This window comes from Meriones unguiculatus, chromosome 3 (genome assembly GCF_030254825.1).
Source record: "Meriones unguiculatus strain TT.TT164.6M chromosome 3, Bangor_MerUng_6.1, whole genome shotgun sequence".
NCBI lineage: Eukaryota > Metazoa > Chordata > Mammalia > Rodentia > Muridae > Meriones > Meriones unguiculatus.
This window is the reverse complement of record NC_083351.1, coordinates 30,249,804-30,276,172: the sequence shown is the minus strand read 5'-3', so window position 1 is coordinate 30,276,172 and position 26,369 is coordinate 30,249,804. Positions and strand designations below refer to the sequence as shown.

At 47.7% G+C, this 26,369-nt stretch overlaps 2 protein-coding genes and 1 long non-coding RNA gene across 10 annotated transcripts; 1 reads left to right on the top strand and 2 right to left on the bottom strand.

Moving 5' to 3' along the window:
- Positions 1-2,567: 2,567 nt before the first annotated feature.
- On the bottom strand, positions 2,568-6,828 carry Znf691 (zinc finger protein 691). Of its 6 annotated transcripts, none has more exons than XM_021635008.2 (2): positions 6,708-6,828; positions 2,568-4,006 (listed from the first exon to the last, which is right to left on the bottom strand). In XM_021635008.2, exon 2 carries the CDS (start codon positions 3,995-3,997, stop codon positions 3,146-3,148), a length of 852 nt encoding a protein of 283 aa, XP_021490683.1. In that variant the 5' UTR covers positions 3,998-4,006; positions 6,708-6,828; the 3' UTR covers positions 2,568-3,145. The 6 variants fall into 6 exon arrangements, with proteins under 6 accessions (XP_021490683.1, XP_060235689.1, XP_060235690.1 ...); XM_060379706.1 differs by having other exon boundaries at positions 2,568-6,168; positions 6,708-6,766; XM_060379707.1 differs by having other exon boundaries at positions 2,568-6,191; positions 6,708-6,752.
- A 1,994-nt stretch (positions 6,829-8,822) lies between these two features.
- On the bottom strand, positions 8,823-22,215 carry Ermap (erythroblast membrane associated protein (Scianna blood group)). Of its 2 annotated transcripts, XM_021635016.2 has the most exons (12): positions 22,034-22,215; positions 19,828-19,917; positions 19,296-19,634; positions 17,755-18,036; positions 16,112-16,228; positions 15,450-15,482; positions 14,986-15,018; positions 13,211-13,231; positions 12,224-12,244; positions 12,101-12,127; positions 11,986-12,012; positions 8,823-10,021 (listed from the first exon to the last, which is right to left on the bottom strand). In XM_021635016.2, exons 2-12 carry the CDS (start codon positions 19,910-19,912, stop codon positions 9,306-9,308), a joined length of 1,701 nt encoding a protein of 566 aa, XP_021490691.1. In that variant the 5' UTR covers positions 19,913-19,917; positions 22,034-22,215; the 3' UTR covers positions 8,823-9,305. The 2 variants fall into 2 exon arrangements, with proteins under 2 accessions (XP_021490691.1, XP_060235687.1); XM_060379704.1 differs by lacking the exon at positions 14,986-15,018.
- LOC132653017 (uncharacterized) lies at positions 10,019-16,263 on the top strand. Of its 2 annotated transcripts, XR_009590646.1 has the most exons (4): positions 10,019-10,809; positions 11,906-12,148; positions 13,803-13,925; positions 16,135-16,239. It is a non-coding gene; the product is annotated as an uncharacterized LOC132653017 (long non-coding RNA). The 2 variants fall into 2 exon arrangements; XR_009590647.1 differs by lacking the exon at positions 13,803-13,925 and having other exon boundaries at positions 16,135-16,263.
- Positions 22,216-26,369: the final 4,154 nt, after the last annotated feature.

Below are 26,369 nucleotides of genomic sequence, written 5' to 3'. Positions count from 1 at the left end.
GCTCTGGCTGTCCTGGTATTCCTTCTGTGGACCAGGCTGGCTTCAAACTCACAGAGATCCACCTGCCTCTGCCTCCCGAGTGCTGGGATTACAGGTATGTGCCACTATGCTCAGCCTTAGCATTAATTTAAAAATACATATATGTGCCGACATACGCACATATGAGTTTATGTGTGCCGAATGTGTGCAGGTGCCTATAGAAGCCAGAGAGTCTCCTGGAATTCGCTGGAACTGGACTACAGGTGGTTGTGAGCCACCTGATTGGCTGCTGGGAACTGAACCCAGATCTTTGCAAGTTCTCTCAACCACTAAGCCATCTCCCCAGCTGCAGAGGATAACTTTCAAGACTCGGTTTTCTTCTTTTACTGTGGCTCTGGGGATCAAGGTCAGGTGTCAGGTATGTGCAGCTAGGTATTTTACTGACAGAGCCATCCCTCTGGCCTATGCACATTCTTTTGCTTTCTCAAGTCAGTTATTAAAACCCTCTGGTAAAATTTCAGTTATGATAATTTTCCATTCCAGAATGTTTGGCTCCTGAAAGTTCCTCTCTATTGATATCCTCAGCTTCTTCCGGCATCATTTTTCTGACTTTTAGTAAATTCCATTCATACTGGGAAATGCCTTCAATAATCAACTCACTACATTCTGGGGAAAAGTATGTTTTCCAATGATTTGGAGGAGAATGTGACTTTAATTAATTAAGCAATAACTAATTTTGAGACAGGGTCCCTCTACATACCCTTTGCTGTTCTGGAACTCCCTATGTAGACCAAGATGGCCTCAAACTCAAAAGATGCACCTGCCTCTGCCTCTCAAGTGCTGATTTTAAATTAAAGGCGTGTGTCACCATGCCTGGCTCCAGATGTCACTTCTCATTAGGGGTTTTAGGAGGTCATAATCTCTTACGCCCCCTGGTGTTTACTTTATTCCTGCAGGCCTTCAGGCACTACAGCAACATGCTTGTTTTGCCTTCAAATTATGCTGAATTACATGTCCAAATATTTTTGTTTGTTTGTTTGTTTGTTTGTTTTTCTCTTTCTTGAGACAGGGTCTCACTATATATCCCTGGTTGTCCTGGAACTCCATATGTAGATCAGGCTGGTCTTGAACCCAAGAGATCTGCTTGCCTCTGTCTCCCAAATCCTGGCATTAAAGGTGTAGCATATGCTGGGCTACAAGTGTTAAATTAAGGTAAGCCTGATCACATAGTTCAAGAAAAGAAGTGGGAGGGAAAAGAAGAAAAAAGGAGGAGAGGGAGAGAGGAGGGGAGGAAAGATATATGAAATACAAATGCTTTGCAAACTGTAAAGTGTTCTACAAACACAAGGGTATCATATGAGAAGCCTCCTACCATTTAAATTTAAGTTACACTTATTATGTGTATGTACACGTGTGCCATGGTATGCATGAGGTCAGAGAGTACTTATGGGAATCCTGTCTCTCCTTCCAACTTGTGGAGACCAAAACTCAGGTCACAGGCTGAGGAGCAAGCACCTTTACTTCCTGAGCCATCTTGCCAGCCCAGTCTTCTGTAGTTTAAATCAAATTTATAAGCCTTGGGCAGTAGAATCAATTTGCGGTCATGGCATTTATGGCCTTCATTATCTTGGACAAGTCACTCACTGTCCGTGATCTTCTCTGGCAGCCTGCTTACCTATATATAAAGTGTGGATACATTTCCACCTCTCAAGGTGTCTGTGAGAATTCATTTGAGTGTAAAGTTCCTAGTTTTCCCCATCCAAGCTGAGTGGCAGGGTCCCCATGTGCTAGGTCAAGTCATGGGCCATACCAACGTCAACTCTGGTACCAGAATCACACTCTGGCAATTGAGCACAAATAAAGAGTACTCCTTTATCCAGGAAGGCAGGACCCAGATTAACAGAAGAGATTAGAAAGGGTGTCTTGTATTTGATAAAGGAAAGCTGGGTGAACACTGAACTTCCATTTGAGAAACTGATATGTGAAGCCAGGCCTCAATCAGGACAGGAAACAAGGCAACCTGACTGTCTGAGCCCTAGGGACAAATCTACTGCTATTAATGGCACACTGCAATTTTTATATTACCCATTCCCAATCCCCTACTCCCTGTCACTGCCATTTTTCTTAGTCACAACAGTGTTCAATCAATATTCTGAAGTTTTAAAAGGTCCTCATCTTGATACGACTTCCAAGAGCAAAGAGGTCAAGGTTGTTTCAAGAGGCCACTCTAGCACCCACCTCTAAGCCAGCCTCCTTCAAAGGCCAACAAAGTATATATGCAAAGTATATGGATGAGCTGAAGAGGCCAGGGTCTACCTTCCTTTCCATTGTTTCATCTTCTGTGCTTGAGGGTTTCTGTGGCAACTGAATGAGATAGCGCATGGCATATAAAACCAACAGCTTGTAGGGGACATCCAAGTGACTCATTTCCTCTGTCCCCTCCTCTTTAAAATCTCCAGAGGCTCTGCCTGCTGTCCTTAGCATTTCAGAGGAGCCACCACCTGTCTTGGAATTCAACTTCATTGCAGAATGGCTGCCCAGGAACAATCTCCCCGGCTCCCCACGTCCCCAAATAAGTACACAGGTCCTTTAGATTGAAGTGCTTTACTGGCAGTCACTGAGGAGACAGATGCAAGGTGGGGTGAGGAAAACAGGTAACAAACATGGGAGTGTGGGGGTCCCTGGATTGTGGATCCCTGAGGCTTCCTTTACATTTTCACTGAAGGACCACTAGCCTCTTCTCAGACCAAAGAGGGCCCTCCCAGCCTGGCGCTCTAGAAGCCGAGGAGGAAAGAGGCACAGCAGGTAGGAACTCACAGGCCACTGCAGTGTGGCTCACACCTTGGAGGACCTGCAGGCAGTGACGCCATCTCAGGTACCACCCCCACAGCCAGGGGACAGATGCCCCAGTGACAAGAGCATGTCCTGAGCCTATCCCACTTCCCCCACCCCTGAGGAAGTAAAGATGGGACACTCATTTTCCAAGGCAGGGAACTGCTGGGAAGAGGCAGGATTTTACTCAGCCCCTTCTCAGGATTTCCTGACTTCAAAGGCAACAAGGGACCATTCCACAAAGTGAAGGGTTTGCAGTCCAGGTGCTAAAGGCCTCCTTCTCCCATCAAGGTGGGCGATATGCACTCCCTGACTCTCTGAGCAGGGCTCCCGTTTAGCTAGAATCTTTCTCGTCCTGCTCGTCCAAGTGTGTTTTCTGGTGCCGGATGAGGTTGGAGCTGCGGGAGAAGTGTTTCCCGCACAGCGTGCACCGGTACGGCTTCTCCCCTCTATGCGTTCTCTGGTGTGCGCCAAAGTTGGAGATATCGCTGAAAGTCCGCCCGCACTCGGCGCACTCGTAAGGCCTCTCCCCCGTGTGGGTGCGGTGGTGCACCCCGAAGCTGGAGCTGTTGCTGAAGCTCTTCCCACACTCGCAGCAGATGTAAGGTGCTGGCTCCAGGTGGGTTCGGCGGTGCACGGCCAGCGTGGCGCTCTGACAGAAGCTCTTGCCACAGAGGTCACAGCGGTACGGCCGTTCGCCCAGGTGATCCTGCTGGTGGGTGGTGAGGTCCGAGCGCCGCCGGAAACTCTCCTGACACTTGGCACATTGGTAGTGCTTCTCTTCCAGGTGTATCCGCTCGTGCCGGATGCGGTTGGAGCTTCGGGAGAAGCTCTTGCCGCACTCGGAACACTTGTACGGCTTCTCGCCGGTGTGGGTCCGCTGGTGTGTTCTCAGGTTGGAGGTGTTGTTGAAGGTCTTGCCACATTGTGCACACGTAAAAGGCTTCTTATCTGCCTCCGGGTTTGAGAGAGTAATGGGGTCCCCGGGGCCTCCAGCTTGGGCAGGGGCTCTCAGTGGCGGCTCTTTTGGATGTGTTCCTCGGAGCCCCTTTGACAGGCTCCCCTGCCCACATTCCTCCCCAGATGCGATCTGAGAACCCTCGGAGCCATCCACTCTCCATGGCTTTCCCCCTTCTCCTTCCTCAGGCACGTGTGCTTCTGGACTCGGCTCCTTCTCACTGCCCATCTCTGAACCCTGAGGATGAACACAAGACGTCCAACACCTTATTCCTTGTGTCAGGCCATCAGAGCACAGAGAATCTTGCCTTCTGGTTGAAGCAGTGTATACCTCCTCCACGAATAACCTCAAACAACTGGAATACTTAAAGAAAAGCCTTTATTTACTCCCTAACTCCCAAGTGACAAACTTTCACAGGTATTTAAGGCTACCCGCCACTAACAGATGTGCAATATGAATGTCGCTCCTAAGAATTAAGCAATGGCACTCGAGACTATGGTTTATGTGTAAGTAAAGGTACTTCCATTTCGAGATGAATTTGACTTCTCACTGATTCTGAGATGAACATAGGTAACTACAAGCAGTTACTTACAAGGCCCGATGCTCTGACAGCCCATTCCTTTCCAGACCTTTCCATCATCTACCAACCGGTAAACAAGACCTACTTCAGAGCTTGAGCTCTGTGTGCCATTGTAGATCAGAGTCAACTGCTGCAAAAACACCACACGGGTTCGTATATACGCAGCTGCGTTCTTAAGCTATGCCCACCCCAAACACATTCAGCTACATCCTGTCACACCACATACGTAACTAAACACCCTGACATCAGCTATACATACCACATGCATTCACAGCACACAGGCAGCCAGCATCCCGACATCAGCCACAGAGACCACATCCATAGCAGATATAGCCACATAGAATATACGTGTCCTCCAACACACGCAGAAGTATATCCAGAATGCCTGTCATGCCTTCCTGTGTCTTCTCTCACTCACTGCTAAGGTTCCTTAGGAATCTTTTGATTTGTGCCAGTTTCTCCTTTGTAACAGGATGCTGTGCTTGTTTGCATAACTACTTTTTCACACATCTGTTCTCAATTATCATTTATAAGCAACTTAAGGGACTGGGTCATTGCAGTAACTTTCCACAGCACATGGCTGGGTGTTCAATTGTTTTTCTGAGTGAGAAAAGAAATGGATGTGGACTGTAATGTCTGCCCCTGTTGACTCTGCCTACAACTTTAGGAGAAGCTATGCAGCCTCCACTAATTTTTTTTTTTTTTAATAGACTGAGATGGGGCTGGAGAGTTGGCTTAGGTGGTTAAGGGCACTTGCTGCTTCTCCAGAGGACCGGGATTCAATCCCCAGTACCCACATCACGTATCTCACAAATGCCTGTAGTTCCAGCTCCAGGGGATCTGATGCCCTATCCTGGTCTCCTGAGGCACCTGCACGTATGTGGTATATATATATATATATATATACATATATATATATGTGTGTGCATGTGTATGTATGTATAATCAGGTGCACACACATACGTATAATACATTTTTTAACTGAGCTGGAAAAAGAAACGACTCAGCAGGTAAAGACACTGGTGACTAAGCCTGAACACAACACAGAAGGTGAAGTTCCAGGGGACAGACAGTGCACACCGCTCTTCCCGGCCCAGCACCGCACATGGTGCATTACCCAGCAGTCAGGAGTAGTTAACCTTTTTAAAGGCCCTGCAAAGCACTAGACCTAGGGCTGAGCACTCCCCATGCCTCGTCTCAATTCATTTCACACCCCTGCCACCGGAATGCTAGGATGGAAGGCAGGTGCCACTACATCTGGCTCACCTACTCATTTTCCATACTTATTGTAGAAATGATGAAACTGAAACTCAGAGAAACTAAGTCACTTGCCCAAGAGCACACAGCAAAAACCGAAGCCTCTGTTCATCTCTCCAAAGCTGAGGTTTTTAATCATTACACTACTACCGGAGGGAGACAAGGACGAAAGAAGCGAAAAGGTGCTACAGCAGTTAGGACGCACAGGCACTTCTCTGAAGAGGGCAGGAAAGCAGCTTCATGGAAGAAGTGATACTTGATCTATGACTTCCAAGATGGACAGATGACCAAGACCAAGACTGGCAGCGACAGGGGGTCTATTGCTGACTGAAAAGGCAATGCAGCTAAAATACAAAGTCATATTTCCATTGCATCTCAAAGATCTGGAGGAGAAGAGACCTAGGGTATACTGGGTTTTCATCCTAGGAGCTCAGCAGCACAGCCGGGAGCAGCAGTGCAGAGGAGGGTCCAGTTCTAAGAACGAGGCAAGAAGTTGAAGCTTGGCGATCGCAGATGATGAAGGACGAGAGCCTGGATTAGAAGGGACAGGCCGAGCTGTGGTCTGAAGGATTAAAAGTTCTAGATCTAGGTACAAGTCAAGGACACCGAGGTTAACTTGGAAGGACCAGGGACAAGGTGTGGAAAATAAAGAAGCACTCACGGGAGCTACATAGCAGGTCAGAGATGGAACCTCAAAGGAGCCAGAGAATCTGAAGTGGTCAGGGAGAGGGGACAAAGGCTGCAGCAGTGTCCAAAGAGGCTGAGTGGAGAGGGCAGGGGAAAGCTCGAGGAGTCAGGGTATAGCTTCCTGAAGGTCGGGAGCTGGGTTTGGAGACGCCAATGGGCTTTGGGGCTGGAGGTGGAAGCACACGAGGGGCGACCCTAAAGACACGGTGTGTGGGAGGGGCATGGAGTGGTCCAAGGCCAACACTAAGGGAGGGTAGTAAGGCTGGGCCATCCGAGCACTCGGACAGGATCGCGGTGGAGGGACACACGGCCCCCGGCGGCCTTTGAAACCCGCGAAGCAAAACAGCAGCTTCCAAGCCCTCCGCGCGTCGCGTCCGCCTCCCCCCACGTCACCTCAACACAGCCGCGACCCACCTCACTCCCGCAGCTCGCTCGGGGACAGCACCGCCTCGGTGGGCGGGGTAAGAAGCCGGAGCCGGAACCCGGAGAGGACCCGCCTACTCAGCGTCAGGATTGGGTTCTGGGAACATCTTTTCTCTCTATTGATTACTGTAACTGCCACATTGCAAGAGAAGTAAGCCTGATGGCCAATAAACATTGACCGAGGGCGCGGCATGCTGGGAGTTGTAGTCCTGAGGCGGTCTGCTTCACTGAAAACATTTGCCCTCTTCAGACTGTGAAGCTGTCTTCGCTTCTGAAGTCATCAGGTTTCTTTTCTTTTGAAATGGTGGCCCTCGATGGAAGCTTCACACTTCATTTAAGACTTATGGTTTAAAATTAAAAGAGCATGTGCCTGGGAAGAAGTTTAAAAGTAATCCGATCTCCTTGTCCAGGAAGCTAAGTGTCCCCTTCCAAGGACTGAGCTCCAGCCAGGTAGGCCAGGTAGGGATTTTTCTGTGTCCTGCGTGATCCTCCTTTAACCCAATAGTGTCCCATCAATCTGGATACAATAGACCAGTTAGGTATCCAGAGCTGGATTTTATTTTTGAAAAACAATTAAGATTAAGAGCTTGCAAAATAAAAAGGATAAAGACTGATATGTACGCTAAATGCAAGCTTTTCCTGTTTGCATGGTCTTTCAGTGCTTGTCTTTGGAGCTGGAAAAGCTTGAGGGCTAGCGATAGCTCAGTGTTTAAGAGCGCTTAGAACCCTTTCAGGGGACCTGGGTTCGATTCCTAGCATCCGCACCAGACAGCTTACAACCACTTGGAACTCTAGAACCAAGCCCTCTTCAGGTCTCCTCATGTACAAACACACACACACACACACACAGTTGTTTCTCTAGGGAACCCTCACTAGTACAGGTACTTTGGGAAAGAACCTGTAGCAGATCTAGTTCCTGTAGGGTCCAGCTCCCTTCCCGTCTGCCTTCAAATCTGTAGTTAATAGCTCCACAAATAGGTCAAATCACATACATGGGAATGATTTGAAAGTGCCTTACCTTCTTTCTCTAATCCACATCCAAAACTTGGATTCATTGTTTAAATACTTAATTTTTTAAAAGTGTGTGTGTGATGTGTAGGTATGTGCAGTGAGTTGAAGGTGAACTTGAAGGCTAGAAGAGGAAGTCTCATTCATCTTCTGGAGCTGGAGTTACAGGTGGTTATGAACTGCCCAACATGGGTGATGGAAAACAAACTCAGATCCTCTGCAAGAGCAGTACGAGCTCTTAATGGATGAACCATCTTCCCAGCCCTGAGTTCGTTATTTTATCGTCTCACCTTATAATCTTTCACATATGATATCTTATTTGATTTTGATTGTTGGGTGGAGGTTAGCATTGAGACAGCGCCTCTCCACCTAGCCCTGGCTGGCCTAGACCTACTATGTAGACCAGTCTGGTCTCTAACTTACAGAGACCCACCTGCTGTGGACCACCATAGCCAGCAATAAGATGTCTTATTTGAAATAAGACCAACTTTCCTGAAGTCAGTAACCCCTGACCTGGTGGCTATTGTCAAGTCTTGAAGTATAATGGCCTTATGGGTACATGTGAGTGGTTCAAACTGCCACTCTTTCTCCCTGGGCCTCTCTGAATGTCATGAAGTTTTCAGAGGGGAATAGCCACAGACTGCAGAGTCGGAGCCACTCAAGGCCACACAGCTGGACTGCTTTGGTTAAAGCTGTGCCTACCAGCCTGTTTCTACCAGCCAGAGGTTTCTTGGGATTATGGTTCCTGGTCATTACATAGGTAAATTAATTTGTTGTGGTTGTTGTTTTCAAGACAGGGTTTCTCTGTATGGCCTTGGCTGTTCTGGACTCACTTTGTAGACCAGGCTGGCCTCTCACTCACAGAGATCCACCTGCCTCTGCCTCCCTGAGTGCTGGAATTACAGGCTTGCCCCACCGCACCCAGCTGGTAAGTTAATTTTTTTAAAACATGTTCGTTCTGGATGTCTCCATTTCGAATTAGCTGTTGCAAACATGTGCCCTGGGTCTCCAACCCATGCTGTAAACAACATGAAGAGAATAGAAAACCACGGGATGTTCACACCTCCATGTCTAATCCTGAACAAAGAAGGAAGGAGGTGTGATTCACAAGACGTTTAATTGAACAAAGCTGGCCTCTGGAGTTAGAGGCCTGATGGAGGGAAAAGAGAAGAGCAGGCTTTGATGGAAGAAGTCAGGATTGGGGGAGAGATGCTGTAACTTCCCACTGTGCACGCTGACAAGCTGCTGGTTGAGGTTCAATGAGGTAGAGGGAACCCTTTCCCCTGAGCCTGCGCTGAACCCTGCTGCGTTCCATCCAGTGTCTCCTATTAGACTTCTAAAGTGTACGCTTTGTTTATTTCAGGAAGTCATCTACCAGAGCAATGGAAAGGTCTAGTCTCTAGGGAAAAAAGGCAGAGTTCAGAATTGAGCCCTGGGGAAAGTGGGCTCAAACAGGAACCACAGAAAGGTCTGGATCTGGGTCAAGGAGATTCGGTACTGGAGAAAACAGGCTCTGGGCCAGGAGCCTGAGTCCAGAGTGCCAGGCTGGATGCCCGGGGGAGTGCAGCACAAGGCACAGCTCTACAAAGAAGGAGCCTTGAGCCCCTGAAGGGCAGGGCCAAGGTTAGAGTGCCAGGTATCATTGAGTAGGAAAAGCTCAGATTCCTGGGGAGATAGTAAGGACGGATTCACTTTCAGGGACACGTCTCCATTAGCATGGCCTTTTCCTTCTTGTTTGGGGGCAATCAATTCCTCTGATTTCTGAAGTTCAGTACAAATGATCAGGGGCGCCGTGTTTTTCCCCTCATCATGAAGACAAGGTTCAAAGAAAGGGCGTAGTGGGCTAGAGAAACTGTGGGTGAAAGTAAAAATGTGCGACTTGTCAGTCACATTGTAGAAGGAGATGATGCCTGCTTCATAGTCCAGGAAAATCCCCACACACTTTGGGGCACTTTTGAGGCGGAACGAGGTCTGCGGGGACGTGAGAGCTTCGTACTGATTCCCGTGGCTCTGTCGCACAAGCCAGTGACCATTGGCAGGTGAGGCTGTGACCTTCCCTTTCCTGCTCACAGAATCACTACACACTCCAAGGATCCATTTGGTCTTCTCACCCACGTACACTTCCCAGTAGTGGCAGCCAGTTGTGAAGTGCTCGGAGCCTAGGACGCTGACAACGAAATCAAACCTCTCTGGGTTGTCAGGGACAGGCCGCTTCCTGTCGCCAAGCCTCACACATCTCCGATCCTCAGACAGGATGAGTTTGGGATGTGCTGTGTCAGGATCCAGGGTCACCACCACTGCAGAGGGTTAGAGGGGGGTGAGAAGAGACATTTATGTTTTAAGGAATCTTCAGGTAGGTATGGAGGGAAAAACACTCTGGAAGTCTGCAATCTATCATTAATCTGCTTTAGTTCATGGCTTTCCCGACCACCTCCTATGTACTGGAACCAAAGACTTCTAGCTTGCCGGCAGAAAGTTCGCCTGGTTGCCGCCTAAGGCAGGAGCTCAGCCAATCACTGCTGATGTATCCAATGATGGGCTTAGCAAGGGTTGAAGACCCCAGATTCCCACCTAAGACCGGCACGGTTCCCTTGGGATTATGGCCTTGTAAAAATAAAAGAGGGACCTGTGGGGGGCCTTCTGGCACCTTGCTGCCCCCCAGAATTCTTGGCATTTGGTTTAATGACAATAGTGCATTCCTGGCTGACCTGGGGCTTTCGTGTTATAAGGTCATCTTCCTGAAACACTTTAAACCCTCCTTCCCCCTCGGGGCTTCTGAGTAACACTTCTGAGGAACTTTCCAAACAATCTTATTAACACAACTTGTGACTTTGTTGGGTCTCCTGTGATACACCGTCCTGTGATACACCGTTATTAGCACATCATGTGACCCCTCTGGTGAGTCATCCTGTGATTCCTAGTCACTTAGTAACCCTGCCAAAGGCAAGTACATTCCTTTCGCCAAGCCTATATAAAGGATGTGGAAAAAATAATAAACAGAGACCTTGATCAGAAAAAACAAAAAAAGAAAGTTCATCTGGTGGCCTGAAGCCCCAGGTTCTACCTTCAACACTTCATAAAACAGGTAAGGTGACTCACGTCAGTGCTTGGGAGTGGAGGCTACAGCATCAATAGTGTAAGGTCATCCTTGACAACATAGAGAGTTCAAAACCAGCCAGGACTATGTTAGACTCTGTCTCAAAAAGCCAAAACACACACATACGCAAATCTAATTTTAGAGCCAGGCACGGTGGGGCATGCCTGTAATCCCAGCACTAGGGAAGGCAGAGGAAGGCAGATCTCTGTGAGTTCAAGACCATCCTGGTCTACAAAGTAAGTCCAGGCCAGCCAAGGCTACACAGAGAAATCCTGTCTCAGAAAAACAAAAAACAAACAAACAAAAACCTAGATTTGGATATTAGACCCTGTGCTGGTTAGTTTTTTTGTCAACCCGATAATAAGCTAGAGTGGTTCTCAACCTGTGGGTCATGACCCTTCTGAGGATCACATATCAGATATTTACATTATAATTCATAACAGTAAAAAAAATTAATTTTATAGTTGGGGTCATCACAACACGAGGAACTGTATTAAAGGGTCACAATGTTAGGAAGGTTAAGAGCCACTGAGCTAGAGTAATCTGGAAGAAAAAATGTTAAAGTGCCTCCATCAGATTGGCCTGCAGGAAGACCCATTGGGTTTCTTCATTAGTGATTGATGTGACGGGGCTCAGCCCGTTGCAGGTGGTATCACCTCCAGGCAGATGTTCCTGAATTGTATAAGAAAGCAGGCTGAAGAGGCCATAGGGAGCAAGCCAGTGAGCAGCATTCGCCCACCCCCCTTCGTCCTCTCCCTCCCCCCCCCCCCGCCCCGTCTCTGTTTCAGTCCCTGCCTCCATATTCCTGCCTTGGCTTTGCCTGATGATTAACTATAAGCTGTAAGCCAAATATACCCTTTCCTCCTGTGTTAGTTAGGGTTGATATTTCTTTGATGAAACACCATGACCAAAACCAACTTGGACAGGAAAGGGTTTATTTGACTTATATATTCTGGGTCACAGTCCTTTGAGGGAAGCCAAGGAGAATCACAGATTTAATCCACCTATGCTACATAGTGATGAAACTAATAATAATATAAACATAATTTCTATATAATAATAACTATTATTATTAAATTTACAGTCTGCATCCAAATAGAACAGGATGAAACTTAAGTGGCAGAGAAGGATGGATGCTGAAATGGGAACTGGTTATTAACTTACCAAAATGCAGCCGGGCTCTTCTCCAGCCTGAAAGGCAAAGAGGGTATCTGTTAAAGCTGAGAAGAAATGGTGGCCTCCCCGAACGCAGAGCCAAACCCGGGAGAGAGCAACCCACCTGCATTGGCAGCAGCTCTTTTCAACTCTGAGGAAGAAGAAACAGAGGGTGAGCTGTCTGTCACTGCACTTAGTGGGCGGGAGAGAAGAGGGTGCGGAGATTATAAAAACATGGGACACTTACTCAGTTCACTCCGGAGTTTCTCTGAAGAATAAAAACAGTTGGACAATTATTCACTCGCCATGCTTTCATTCCCACACGCCCACATTTCTATAACAGTGCCTGACTTTAATCTCAGCCCTCAATGAGGCAGAGGCAGGCCATTGAGTTTGAGACCCAGCTTGGTCTACTTAGCAAATTCCAGGATGGCCAGAGCTATACAAAAGAACTCTGTCTCCAACCCCCCGCCCCCGGGAAAAAAAAAACAAACCCAAATTATCACTAAATCTCTATTAGATCTTGTTAGCATGTATATTTTCTGTATGTAAATTATATAGACATGTCACATGTCTTCAGTTTTTGTTTTCTTGTTGGGTTTTTTTGTTTGGTTTTGTTTTGTTTTGTTTTTGTTTTTTTAAGGCAGGGTCTCACTTCTAGCTCTGGCTGTCCTGGAACTTGATAGATAGACCAGGCTGGACCAGGTTGTCCTTGAACTCACAGAGATTGGCTTGCCTCTACCTCCCCAGGGCTAGAATAAAAAGTATGTGCCCCTGTATCTAGCAGGTTTTTGTTGTTGTTGTTGTTGTTATTAAATGTTAAAAATTGGTTCCTATGGATGAAGTGACTGAGAATTCAAAGGGCTGTGTCACATTCAAGTAGAGACTCAACTGTCACAGACCCTGTCAAAGGAAATAGTGTGCCTGGGTATAAAGGACACCCCGATGGCTTCAGCTCCGAGAGACACCCATCTTGGTAAAACGGTTCCCATTTAAGGGCTACATAAGTGTTGTGTGGGAAAGAAAGATGGAGCATTCTCAAAAGGGCTGTCAAGAGCCAGAAAATCCCCAGCCACTGGTTTGAGCTGCTCTAATTCCCCTGCCCAGATTGAGAAACTGAGTCACTCAGCCCGCAGCAGTGATGCCAGCAATGACAACAGCAGAAAGGATGCTCAGCTCACGGTAGAGACGGCAGCATAGAGAAGGTAGTGCGACAGAGCTCAGCAAAACTTACTGAGGGCTTTGTGGAGTCTTCCTGAAAACCAGAGAGAGACAGAGGAGTAAGCCACCAGAGCCTGTCCCTTTATCCCCAGGACCCCAGAAGGACCACCACTCCATCACTCCACCACCCCACAAGGAAGGGGTAGAGCTGCTTCCAGCCCCTAATCCAACCCCTGGCTCCAAAGGTCAGACTAAGGAGTCCAAGAGAGATTGTGCCACCATCCTGATGGCCAGCTGCCCAGACCTTGGTTCCCCTTTTCCTTTGTATCTGTCTGGTCTCACTTCCTCTGTTTCCATATTTGTAATTCCAGTACGCACACTTGAGAGTTCGTTTGGGGATGTGTGTGAGAGAGAGAGAGTTCATGTGTGTGTGCATGCAGTGTGTGTGTGTGTGAGTGTGTGAATGTGTGTGTGTGCGTGCCTAAGAGTAAGCCTTTTTGTAGCCTCCTACTTACAATGCCTAAGTTGTAAACATAGCTAAAGGCCCAGGACTGACTCACTGGCATGACCTTATAATTCTCTAGAGCAATTCTCCAAAGTCACTGTTTTCACAATTCGGGATCCCAGAAAGTTTGTAATATTCATACTATTCTGATGCTTTGCAGGGGTACTTCTGGTTTCTCTAGAGGGCCCACCTGGCCGGTGCGCTCCCCTGCCTAGCATTATCCCTGCCAGAGAATTGAAGTTATGCATCTGAGAGGCTCTACCAAGCTAAGGGCTAGACACAGGTAGGTGCTTGGACTCAGACCAGTGAAACAGAATAAGTCACACTTTCTCAGGAGCTTAGGGTTTATGGCTGTCACTTTCGCAACTTCCATTCGCCATATCCTGCTCTTACATGCAGTGCGACATGCAGCCTCTTAACAGTGACATGCATGGAATTGCTGTTCCTGCTTTGCAGAGAGTGAGCTAGGGCTGAGAAGGACATGAAAAGTTCCCAAGGTCACATAGCCGGTTAGTGACCAAGGAGGCAGGATACCAACTCCAGGCTGTATGATTTCAAGAGACAGTGTCCCTTGCCATCACACCACACTGTCCCCTCGTGTCCTTGCACAGAACAGCCAGTGTGATTGCAGTGGGCACTCTACACTCTAGCTCCAGGCTGGAGAGATGTGAGGTGAAGCACAGATCCCATCACCGAGCCCAGAACCATCAAGCCAGTGATATGTCTTCTCGGCAAGACTTCAAAAGCGTGTCTTTGGACATTTGTCCCGGCTGGGCCCCAGGGCATGCTCATTCAGTTAATGATGATGGTGGGGCATTGAGGAAAAGGAGTCTGGGACCCTGTGACAGATCTTTCAGGGTTTTCTCTTAACTCTGAGAACTCACTATCCCCTCATTATAGATGAGGAATCCAGAGATCCAGACAAGACTGAATTATTCAAGGCCAAGAGGTGGCGGCCGAGATATGGTGGCCAAGATGTGGCAGACCAGCACGTTGAGTCAAGTGCTGCTGACCCCAGAGCCTGCAGCCCTCCCCTGGCACCACATCACCTCTCTCCATGTCAAGGACATGTAGAGTCCTGAGAGTCTCATGCATCCTCTGTGGCCGTCCCTGTTCATATATGTTTCAGTCTTATGCAGTGACTGGTAGAAAGACCGATGAAGGGAGCACATGATGACCCCGGCCCGTGCATTTTGGGCATTGGCATCTCCTCACCCACTACCACCAACTCCATGGAGCCTTGCCACTGGGAACTAAATTCTAGTATCACAGAGGGACAGCCAGTATTTATTATAAGAAGAAAAGATGTCGTATTTGTTCCCTGGCTTACACTCTGTACACACCTTTTTCTTTGGCATGGTCTTCCAGAAGATTTTCTAGAAAAAGAAAAAGAGAGAGAGAGAGAGAGAGAGAGAGAGAGAGAGAGAAAGCAAATGAGACTCTTGGTTATTTCTGAGTCTCTATTGGTTTCATCAGCCCTTGAATGGCCCAACTCTGCCATCTTCAGCTCCACCCTGCCTGATCCAGCCTGTTGTCTTTCTTCTGAACAAGAAAAATGGGAGGTCAGTTTGTCTCCCACGTCCTGCCTTACTCCTCTGGTCTCTTCAAAACACAGTAGCACTCATCAAAGCACAATTCTGAGCAGGATTTCCCCATTTAGTGCCTTGCCATCTTTTTCAGGAGAAAGACTGGGTTTCTCCATTATTAAACAGAGGGTGATGGAACATTCAGGAGCAATGTTTAGTTCTGTGGGCATTGGAGATACAGAAATCAACACAAATCAACCACCCCGGCGCAGGACACTTACCTACCTCCATCGCCTGTTCATAGAGCAGCTTCTCTAGGGAGAGAGGGGAGAGGGAGCTCAGCTTTTTCTAGCACACATTGTTGTCCAGACATGGTCTAAGCCATCTGAAATAGGACTGACCCCCTTGCCAACATAAGTGTGTGGCCATTTGGAAAGATCAGAGTCTTCACACCATCCGATGGTGAAGAAGTGTTGGGTTATGTAACTAAGAGCCTGAGAAATGTGACCATTTTAAGCAAGGGTTTTATCCAAAGGAATATAATTGGATTTCCTGATTAGAAGGCTCTAATTTCTTAGTTAATCGGAAAGCTGCCAGGGTCGGCTCCAGTCTAATTTCTCAAAGGGTGAGAGTTCACAGCTCTGCTCGGAGAGCCTCTCCACAGTTACTCCCCTCCCTCCTTCACGTGAGTCCCTCCCCCCACCCCCCACTTCCCACCCCCCACCCCTCTAAAGGGCTGTCCGAGTTTTCAAGCTGCAGGGCTTCCCACCTGTAGCTAAATTATGTCCTCATCTACCTCTGCAGGTTTTTCCCCAGAGCAATCACAGTTTCCATCCCCCACACCCCCTACACACAGCCCTACACACACCCCTACTCACACCCATACACACACCCCACACTCCTACCCAGCCCTGTGCCCACACATCCTTTACCACCGAGTTACCTTTTGATTTTTTTTGTTTACAGATGAGCCAAATGCCAAGAAGGATGAGGAGTCCCAAGATGGGCAAGACCACAGAGAGAGCCACCTCTGGAGAGGACAGACTTCCCGGAGCTGGGGCTGAAACGGAGAATAATGACCGCCCTCAGGGAGACTGCCTTGGAGGACGGGCAGATACACTGTCCTCACAAATATTCCAGGCACTTCACAGTTCGGAACGTGCGCTCCTTGATAATTGCCCACAGTCCCTCAGGAGTCCTGCCTATCTTCTCCTCAAACCCTTTCTGTTGTGCAATCACAGGCTCTGCTACAGCGGTGTGGTCCGGGTCAGCCTCTGTGCTTCACCATCGGCAATGGAAATACAAGGTCTGTGGACCACAGCAGCGGGCAGAAAGCCCAGGCAGGAAAAAAAGAGGTCACAGTGTGGCACTGCATGGGCAGGAAAGGGAGAGAGCCTTGATGAATGGTGGGGGAGTCCCAGCTGGCTGTATGTCCTCCTTCAGCCACTAGGTGGCTCTAGGCAAGAGACCCAGCCTCTCCCAACCTGGTAAACCGAGAATGGAGATTGTAAGGGTCCTAATTCCCTAGGACCTGGGGGAAGAAAAGGACTTAAATAACTCACCTTAAACTCTTATCAGCTAAGGAGAGGCAATAGCAGAAGGAAGAGGGGAAGGAGAGAGAGGAGTAAGGAAACAAAATTGACAGCTGTCCGGGACGCTGCTAAGACCAACTTATTTTATCACGTGACTCCATATTTCAAAGGTGTTCAAAGCTTCACACTTTTTAACCCAGCAGTTCTGTCTTCTTGGAATATGATTCTGAATCAGCTCCCAAATATGAATGAAGATGTCCACTGCACCATTAATTATAACACGGGGATGGGGGGGGTTGGAATGACAAAGCACCTAGATTCCAGAGACAGCCTTTGCTTAATTTGTTTTAATCTATAGTCACACGATGAAATTCTATTGCCACCCCAAAGCCAAAAAGCTTATACAGGGCATGGTGGCTCACACCTGTAATCCCAGCACTGGGGAGGCAGAGGCAGGTGGATCTCTGTGATCCAGCCTGCTCTACAAAGTAAGTTCCAGGACAGCCAGAGCTACACACACAAACCCTATCTCAAAAAGCTGAAAAATAAAAAAAATAAAATAAAAAGCTTATGACTTGGGAAATGAGAAAAGAAACAAGGTCTAATTATACATATATGCGCAGGAGCGTGTGCCCACGTCTCGGAGGTCTGTGTGTGTGCAAGTCTTGAGAGCCATCCCCCCCCAACAGGTTAGCAGTAGTGGTATAATTTGTGAGAGTCTGTGCCACTGTTTTAATTTCTCTAAAATGTTCCATTTTTTCAAGTTTTTTTTTTTTACAATATTCTTAGAGTTGTAATATAATTCATGGGGAAAATTTGAAATTTTTAATTTAAAAAACTGCATGTGTGTGGGCGTTTTGCTTGCATGTATGGCTGTGCACCATGTGTATGGGTGTTTTGCTTGCATGGAACGTGTGTGCGCGCGTGGCGCCCCGGCTGCTGAGCTACCCTACCCCTGAAAATCCTTTCTAAATTCTTTGTGAAGCCTCCACTGAGGTGGGCGTTTCCCCCGGGACTCTCAGAAGCCTCACGCTGATTTGCAACCCAGTATTACCTCCGATAACCATGGCGGTGGTCTTCGCTTGGTCGAACGCCTTGTTGCGGACAGTGCAGGACACATTGCCCCGGGCGCTGTCCCTGATTCTGCTGGACACTGCTGTTCGGTACAGGCCTGTCTCGTCCAGGGCGTGGGCCTCCGAAAACGGCGGGAGCACTCTCCCCTCGGCATCTCTCCACTCGGTCCACGGCTTCGGGAACCACCCCACTGATCGGCACACCAGCTGGACCCACCCAGCGTCAAAGCCCTCAACGTGGATGTAGGGATCGGAACCTAAAACTGAAGAGGAGAGATTGCCTGACTGAGGCATCCCGGCTGACTGGCGGGGCCCTGGCCAGGTGTGGTCCTAGCCAATGTCCTGCCCTCCATGCCTCCAGCTTCCTCTGGTGGACAGCCCAGCTATTGGCAGAACTATAGCGTCTGCCTTCTTTCCCTCGGGGTCCACGGCTGCTCTCCCCATCACAACAGGATAAAGCAGTCAATCCAAACAAAGGTCAAGATCTGCTCATGGCAACACCAGCATCGTGCTATTCGGATGCTTTGGGCATCTGCCCCCATTTGAAAATGGAGTCCTTTGGGGGTAAGAGACTCCATGATTGGAAAGGGTCTACCAACTACTGTGTGTTCTAAAGGAATCCATCTGGGGTTTGCAACTACATTGATGATCAGGAGCTGGAGAGATGACTCAGGGGTTAAGAGCACTGGCTGCTCGTCCAGAGAACCCAGGTTTGATTCCAAGCACCCACACAGCAACTCTCGACTGTCTGAAATCCCAGCCACAGGAGATCTGACACTCCCTTCCGTGGTCTGCAGGCCCCAGATAGACATACATACATGCAGGCAAAACACCCACACACATAAAATAAAAATAAATAAATCTTTAAAAAGATGATTGGGGCTGGAGAGATGGCTTGGTGTTTAAGAGCACTGTCTGCTCTTCCAGAGGTCCTGAGTTCAATTTGCAGTAACCACATGGTGGCTCACACCCATCTATACTGGGATCTGATGCCCTATTCTGGCACGCAGGTGTACATGCAAATAGAGCTCTCATATACATTTAAAAAAAAAGAAAAAGAAAAAATGATGATCAACAGTGACCACATGGAGCTGGCATGAAGCAAATGCAGAGACTTGGGTTGGGTCTGAGGTGAACTGATTTTTCTAAAAACACTGAAGCTGGTTTTAACTGTATGGGCCTTCTGGCCCTTTTACTCAAGAACCCAGGAAATGACTGTGCAGCAAATCCTCATCACGGCTGGGAATCCTGAGCCTTGAGGATCTTTCCTTACAGCCCTGGTTATGAGTTTCTTAGTAATGGAGCAGAGAAAGCTGCCCTTGTTGTCTGAACCAACAAGCTTTACAGGTCACCAACTGTGTTTATCCAGGTCCTGTACCTGACAGTGTTTTCCAATATTCCTTAGCCCCTCAGAAAGAAACACCAGTCAGGGCCTCACTGAGATGAGCCGACTGGACGGGAGAAGAGTGAGCTGACAAAGCGATTGCCGCAAGTGACCCAGGTCCCTCCAAACCACACTAACCTGCCACTTGCAGGGTCACGTTGCCCTCTTGACTCATGTTTCCGATCCGGACCTGGCATTGGTACAGCCCTCGGTCCTCCAGCCTCACATTACTGATATGCAGAGTGTAGCTTCGCTCATGGGCTGCTCTTACCAGCGCCGTCCTGCCCTTATATTCCGGCATCAGTTCTTCATCAGTGTCCTGCCCATCCCGGAGCACGTGGACAGCCTGGGTGTGCTGCGGGTGTGTGGGCCGATGCCACCTCACCTCGTTGAGCACCAGGCCCGGCCAGAGCACGACAGGGCAGGGCAGCTCGGCTGTGCCCCCTAGTGGAGCCTGGTAGGACTTGCCAGCATCTCCTGCGTGACAGAGACCGAAAGGGGAGAAGGATGCTGAAGAGATGGCTTGGGAAGGAGTGGGAAAAGGGGTTTCTTAGGGAAGTGCAGAGCCCGGGAAGGACAGTGGGAAACGGAACCCAAGAAAAATCAAGTTCCAGACCCATTTCTCATCTCTGTTACCTCTGTCAGGCAGAGAAAGATCCAAAACGCCTACCTGATACCTGAGCAGGCAGCGCGAAGAAGGCTAGAGGGAGGAGGCTGCTGAGAAGCCAGGAACCAGAGGGACTTGGTCTCTCCATATAACCTAGGAAAGACACCGGAAGAGGGCTGATGAACTTGAGCTACCTAGGACCTGGGACCCAGGAACCCAGGTCACATGGCCCACCTGAGGAGCAAGGACATACATCTCTAAACCCAGCTCCACTACCTTGTGACACTGATATTAGCCTCATGTGACAATGTGACTAAAATTCTCAAAGACCCTTTCTTTTCTTTATCTTTAAATAATGTTTTAATTTCTATATGGGGGGAGGCGTGTGCACCGTGTGAGCGCGGGTTCCCTCAGGCTAGGAGAGGGTGCGGGTTCCCCTGTGAACTGGAGATACTGGTGGTTGCGGGAGAGCCTGCTGTGGGTACTGGGAACCGCCCGCTGCAAGAGCGGCAAGCGCTCTTAACTGCCAGCTCCCTGACAGCCTTACAAATGAACATCTAACCAAGTCTGCAAAGTCCTCATCGTTTGAAGGCACCAATCCTCCAAACGGGCACTGGGGTTTGACCAGACCCGGTAAGTCCTACCTATTTCTGTTTGCTAGCCCCACGTTGTGTGATATCCGCGCTGCCACATCCTTAATCTACGGGGGCAGGTGGCTGGGAGGACTCAGGTAGAGAATGTGCGTCAAGCACTGGCCTGGAGAGCAAGTGCTCGATGGAGGGCATAGTCACAGCACCGAAGTGCAAACCTCTGGCAGTGGGGGACCCCGGAGGTTCCCTGGTGAAGCTCTGCCCACCCACTTGCTATTGCTGAAATGCTTCCGCCACAAGGAGGAGGAAGTTGAGAAAGAGCGAGCACTCCCCAAGTCTCTCCAGCATTACCCATCTTTTGTACCGCTTTGGTTGTCAGAAAACAGTCTGGGGATTCCGGAGAGATGGCTCAGTTGTTGAGAACACTGCCTGATCTTCCAGATAGACCCGGGTTCAGTTCCCAGCACCCACATGGCAGCTCACCAGCGTCCGGAACTCCAGTTCCAGGGGATCCAGGGCCCTCTTCTGACCGCCACGGGCACTAGGCACGCCCCTGGCATACATACATGCATGCAGACTAACCCTACACATACAATACAAACAAATGAAACCTAAAACCATCCTGCTGCTTTAACACCTGGTGTCTTCAGGGAGTGTGGCATTACACACATTTTCCGTGCCACCCCAAGTTCTTCTGACAGCCTCAGTGCACCAACACAGACCTGTGAGAATTTTTAAAAATAACTCCATCCAGCAGGCTGTTTGAACAGTGCTACAAACAGCAGTGGGCTGGCTGGCGGCTGGAATTAGGAGGCTCAGACCTAGAGGAGTGTAGTCTCCAAAGAAATGAGAGTTAAAGCAAACTGCCTAAACTCTTAGGCCTTGAGTTTTAGTAATTTTAAAATTAGGAACGTTTTAAAAAATGTCACCACCAAATTGTCCTAAGGAAAAGCAAAATAAATAAATAAATTTCTTGTTTTACCGAAGCCTTGCCTTAAGTGGAATGTATCAAGTTTTTAAAGTTCTTAACAATTAGATAAGGAAATGATATTTCTTTGAATTTGTTGCGCCTTCATGGCTAACCTGTATTTCTTTGATTTTTCATTATTTGGTCCTTGTCAATGACTTCTTCTGTATTTTGCTGGCTTTTCTCTCTGACTTATTTGTCTCTTAATGGTTTGCAAAATTCTTTATATAGTAACCAATCTTTCTCCATGATACAAGTTGGAAGTATTTTCCCCAGTCAGAGTAGTTACATTTTAAGTTTGAACTACTTTGATTTTTGATGCTTCTAAAAAAAAAAAAAAAAAAAAAAAAAAAGGATTCCAACAGACATTCTCTTGCCAATGTTGAGCAATTTAAGATTTAAGAAGCCCCTACGTATCTGTAAATGATCAGCCTGATCTCACCCAGCTCAGGATCCTGCAGATAGTGAGGACAAACTGAATGTCTGCTGTGGTATTAATAATTACTAATAGTCTATAGACAGAACCCACTAATCACTCTTGTCACTTCTTACATTTGGGGCTCCTAAATGACAGCTAACCATTGTCCTGTTTTGTCCTTTAAAAGATGTTCTTTGTAAAAACAAAGATTACTTTCCTACTGAACTTGAGGATCCTGAGAAATTTAAAGAGCTAAACAAACTAATAAATGAAGAGAGCTGGGAGAGAACTTACCACCTTTGGGATGGGGGATCTTTGTCCTTTAACGGCAGAGCTGGAGCCTCCTAGCTGGGAACATTGGCTCCCCACAGGCAGGGCGATCTGACATCAGGCAAGAGTGCTGGGAAGACCCCAAGAGACCGGTCTGCGAAAAGTTCATATTCTTAGTCTGATGACCAGAGTCTCAAAGCCAAGGGCTCCCTCTGCCTCACAGTTGGCCTCTAGCTGTCCCTGGGAACAAACAAGCAACACCCTGTCTGCCCATCCCTGATAAAGCAAGAGTAACAGAAAGGAGGCTCCCCAAAAGCGAGGGAACTGTCTACGCTGTGGCAAAGAAAGAACCTCTTCCTGAACTCTTTTCCTCCAGGTTCTTCATGCCAACCGTGACTCCTGCAATTAGATCCCCGTTTTGTTTGTTTTTTTTTAACAGGCTTGCTCTCCTTTACTTTTCAACAAGCACAAATTAGAAGAATCATAAATGGAACTGGAGACCGTTATGTTAAGAGAAATAAGGCAGACTTTGACAATTCTGTATGGGGGATTTACATTTAGAAGTGTGTGTGTGTGTGTGTGTGTGTGTGTGTGTGTGTGTGTGTGTAGGTTATACAAGTTGAAAGGAGACCATGGGACAGGAGAAAGAAACCATAAAAGGCAGTGGGATGAGGAAGGTGATACAGGCAATATGAAAGCAGAAAGAAGGACCATTGGGGAGGAGGGGAACAGTAAGAAGGGGTTGGGGAATGTGTGAGAAGGTACTGGGGGAGGGGATGAATGAGAACAAAGTGTAATGACATATACCTATCAAAATGCCGGGATGAAACCCATTACTTTGTACACTAACCTTCAAAAATTAACTTAAGACATTAGAAGATTGGTTTCAAGACACCCGCCAGGCAGCCACACTCTTTAACATGTGGGTTTTTTTTTTTTTTATCTCCAGCTACACCTTGATGCACGCTTTCAGAAGTGCAAACTCGCTTCCTGCCATTCACGTTACACCCTTCCCAACTGACTTGCCTTCAAATTACCAGTGACTACCAAATGTTCACTTGGACTTTTAAAAACATGCCCTCGTCACACAGAATTCCCCGTGGCTTCCTTTGGTCAGCCAACACTGGGTTTTGGCTCCTGCAGTTTCCAGGGGTGGCCTGCACTGTGTCCCCTGTTGACCACTGAGCTGTCACTCACCCAGTTAGAGTGTAGCTGACACTTGTCAGCAAGCTGTGGGGCTCCAGCAGCTCTTTCCTTATTGTCTGAGATCCTAACGAAAAGCTCAGCAGGCTCCTCAGCCTGTGGACACCACTAACGTTCACCATAGGTCAGGCATCACAGGAACAGTTCTGAGCCATCTTTGCTACAAGACTCCTCCAAGATTTCCCGCTGGTTCCCCGGAGGCAAGAAACCATTTACTTCTCCTGGATCTCCTCCCGGAAACCCTTGCACTAAAGGGCTTGTCTCACACTGTGCTTTGGGTATGGAGTTGTGCTAATTCACCCACCTGGCAAGGCCCTGAGTTTCATCTCCAGCAAGTGCACACACATGCACACACATGCACACACATGCACACATGCATGCCCTCATCATCACTTATTTGTGTGTCAGGAAACCTCCAACTCCTCTCTCTCCCAATTATCCTGCATGTACAATAGATTATTACAAATGTGCTCGATTTAGAACGCTAGAGCTTACCACGCCTATCTAACCGTATGCTGACAGTCATGATTCAGCCTTGGTCTGTGTATCTTCCTCTGAGTTTTAATTGTTTTGTTTTCAGACAGCATTTTTTTCTTGTTTCTGTTTGTTTGTTTGTTTGTTTGTTTGTTTGTTTTGAGACAGGGTTTCTCTGTGTAGCCTTCGTTGTCCTGGGCTTTGTTGACCAGGCTGGCCTCAAACTCACAGTCAGATGCCTGCCCCTGTCTCCCTGTCTCTGCCCCTTTAATCCCTGTGCTGGGATTAAAGGCATGCACCACTATGCCTGGCTGGAACAGTTCAGACAGACTACATAGTCTAGGTTCACCTCAAACTCATAATCCTCCTACATCTGCCTCTCGAGTGATGGACTTACAGCCATTTGCAAAATCAGGCCCCACCATGCTTCATATTAAGGGGGAAATGGAGGAGGTCAACTTTCAGCTAAATAAATATGATCTGCACCTCCCCAGGCCCCTAGCCATTAGCCTTTGTTGTTGTTGTTTTGTTTTGTTTTTCACTTTTTGAAACAGGGTTTTTCTGTGTAGCCTTGGGTGTTCTGGTTTGGCTTTGTTGACCAGGCTGACCTCAAACTCACAGGGATTCTCCTGCCTCTGCTTCCTGAGTGCTGGGATTACAGGCGAGTGCCACCATACCTGGCTGCTGTTAGACTTTTTAAAGAACATTCATTATCTTTTCTCCTCTATGTGAGGCAGAGTTGGTTTGTGTGGTCCAAGCTGGCCTCACACTCAAGGTCCTCCTGAGGCTGTGATTAGATGCTTGTCCCAGTGCTTGGCTCTTGCATGTGCTCCTGGTTGTTGTAGTACAAATGCCCACTGTACAGATTCCACAAAATACTGAAAAACTTAAACAAGACAAATAGAATCCCCACTAATGATTCGTATCCAACAAAATGTATTTGTAATTTTGGTGTGCTTTCTCCCATTTTCTGTTTTGAACCTATAAAACAAATACTCTGGTTAGATAATATGTAGTCTTTGTGTCTTTTTTAATTTTAATATATTAAAGCATTGTGTGTGTGTGTGTGTGTGTGTGTGTGTGTGTGTAGATGCCAGAGGTTAATGTCAAGTGTCTTCCTCAGTTGAACTCCACCTTATATTTTGAGACAGAGTCTGTTACTGAACTCAGGTCCACTGAAATGGTCATCATGTTCTAGGGATCTGCCTGTCTGAAAAGCATTTTATTATGTCATGAAACTTTCTTCTCTGCTATTTTAATGGTTGTGTTGAATTTTACGACAGCTACCCTTTTGTCCATCCTTTTTGTTTTTGCTTTGTTTTGAACTTACAGTTTTACAAACACTGTGGCACATGCTCTACCACTGAGCTACATCCCAGCCCTCCTCTTACTCCCTTGAGACAGGGTCTCAGTAAGTTGCCCTAAGCTAATCTTGAAATCACTCTATATGTAGCCCAGGCTGGCATTCAACTTGTGGTTTTCCTGCCTCAGCTTTTCCAGTAACTGGGATTAGAGGCAAAGCATTTTAGTCATTTTTAATATCTATCTACAAAAGTATTAACAATGCTATGCATAAAATCTCTGGATTTTGGTCTTACAAAATGAACCCTATATCCATCGAACAATAACTCTCCTTTCCCCTCCCTCCCTACCCAGCCCCTGGCAGCCACTTTACATCTCTTAAAGCTTGACTGATTTTGATACCTTGTATAAACGGAAGCATGTAGTAATATGTGTGTGCACATGCACACACACACATGCATACGAGTGGACCCTCACGTGATTATGCCCATTTTAAGGTTTTTAAGATCTAGTTCAGAATTGGCCCCCAAAGAATACGACAATTCACACTGAGACTGAAAGCTCCTGAGTGTCCATGTAGGCTTCCCATTGAATGTTTAATCTATAGCCCTGGCAGGTCTGGAATTTGCTAGGTAGACTAGGCTGGCCTCAAACTGACAGGTCCACCCTGTCCACCCGCCTCTGCCTCCCAAGCGCTGGGACTAAAGGCCTGTGTCACCACGCCCAGCTGTCACTTAATTTCTTAATGGCTGTTCCTGTGTAGAATGTGTGTGATAGCTTATTGGTATACAAGTCTGTATACTACATCCTTATCTTGAGGAACAGGGGACTTAATAATGTAATGCTCTAAGAATAGTGCCTGGAATATAGGAAGTCCCAAAGGGAAGCAGCTATTGCTACCCTAGCTGGCTGCTCCTCCTCTTCCTCCTCCTCTTCTTCTGCTAGGATCAAAGGAGTGCAAGCCCGGATAGGGGCTTTGTATTAAATACATACATACATATATATATACACACACATATACATATACACACACACATTTCAGATTTCAAAGCACAGTGGCAAACAGGATCCCATTTGATTCTCCTTACAGACCCATAAATCAGGAAGAAAGCAATCATCAATCCTGACTTTTTGGATTAGAACCTGATGCTCACAATTCCAGTGCTAACCATTTCCAACCCCAGGGATCAGATTTTTGCCTTTCAAAGCCTCGCGCAGTTGTCCCAGAAACTAGAAGGCTGGAAAAGCTTTGGTTACTTGTAAGAACAGCCCTGCTCCAGGCCCCGCCCCTTCTGCTCCCGGTCCCGCCCTCCAACCACAGACCCCACCCTACCCACCTCCAATCCCGCCCCTCCAGGTCCGGCCACGCCCAAGCGTGCTT

What these genes read in the sequence shown, in the direction of transcription:
- Ermap (XM_021635016.2), bottom strand. Translation starts at nt 19,912, where the DNA reads ATGGAGAGACCAAGTCCCTCTGGTTCCTGGCTTCTCAGCAGCCTCCTC. An exon ending in TGAACAGGCGATGGAGGTAG is followed by an intron (nt 15,019 to 15,449) that starts GTAAGTGTCCTG and finishes TTCTTTTTCTAG; the next exon opens with AAAATCTTCTGGAAGACCAT. An exon ending in AAGACTCCACAAAGCCCTCA is followed by an intron (nt 12,245 to 13,210) that starts GTAAGTTTTGCT and finishes TTTATTCTTCAG; the next exon opens with AGAAACTCCGGAGTGAACTG.
- Znf691 (XM_021635008.2), bottom strand. Translation starts at nt 3,997, where the DNA reads ATGGGCAGTGAGAAGGAGCCGAGTCCAGAAGCACACGTGCCTGAGGAA.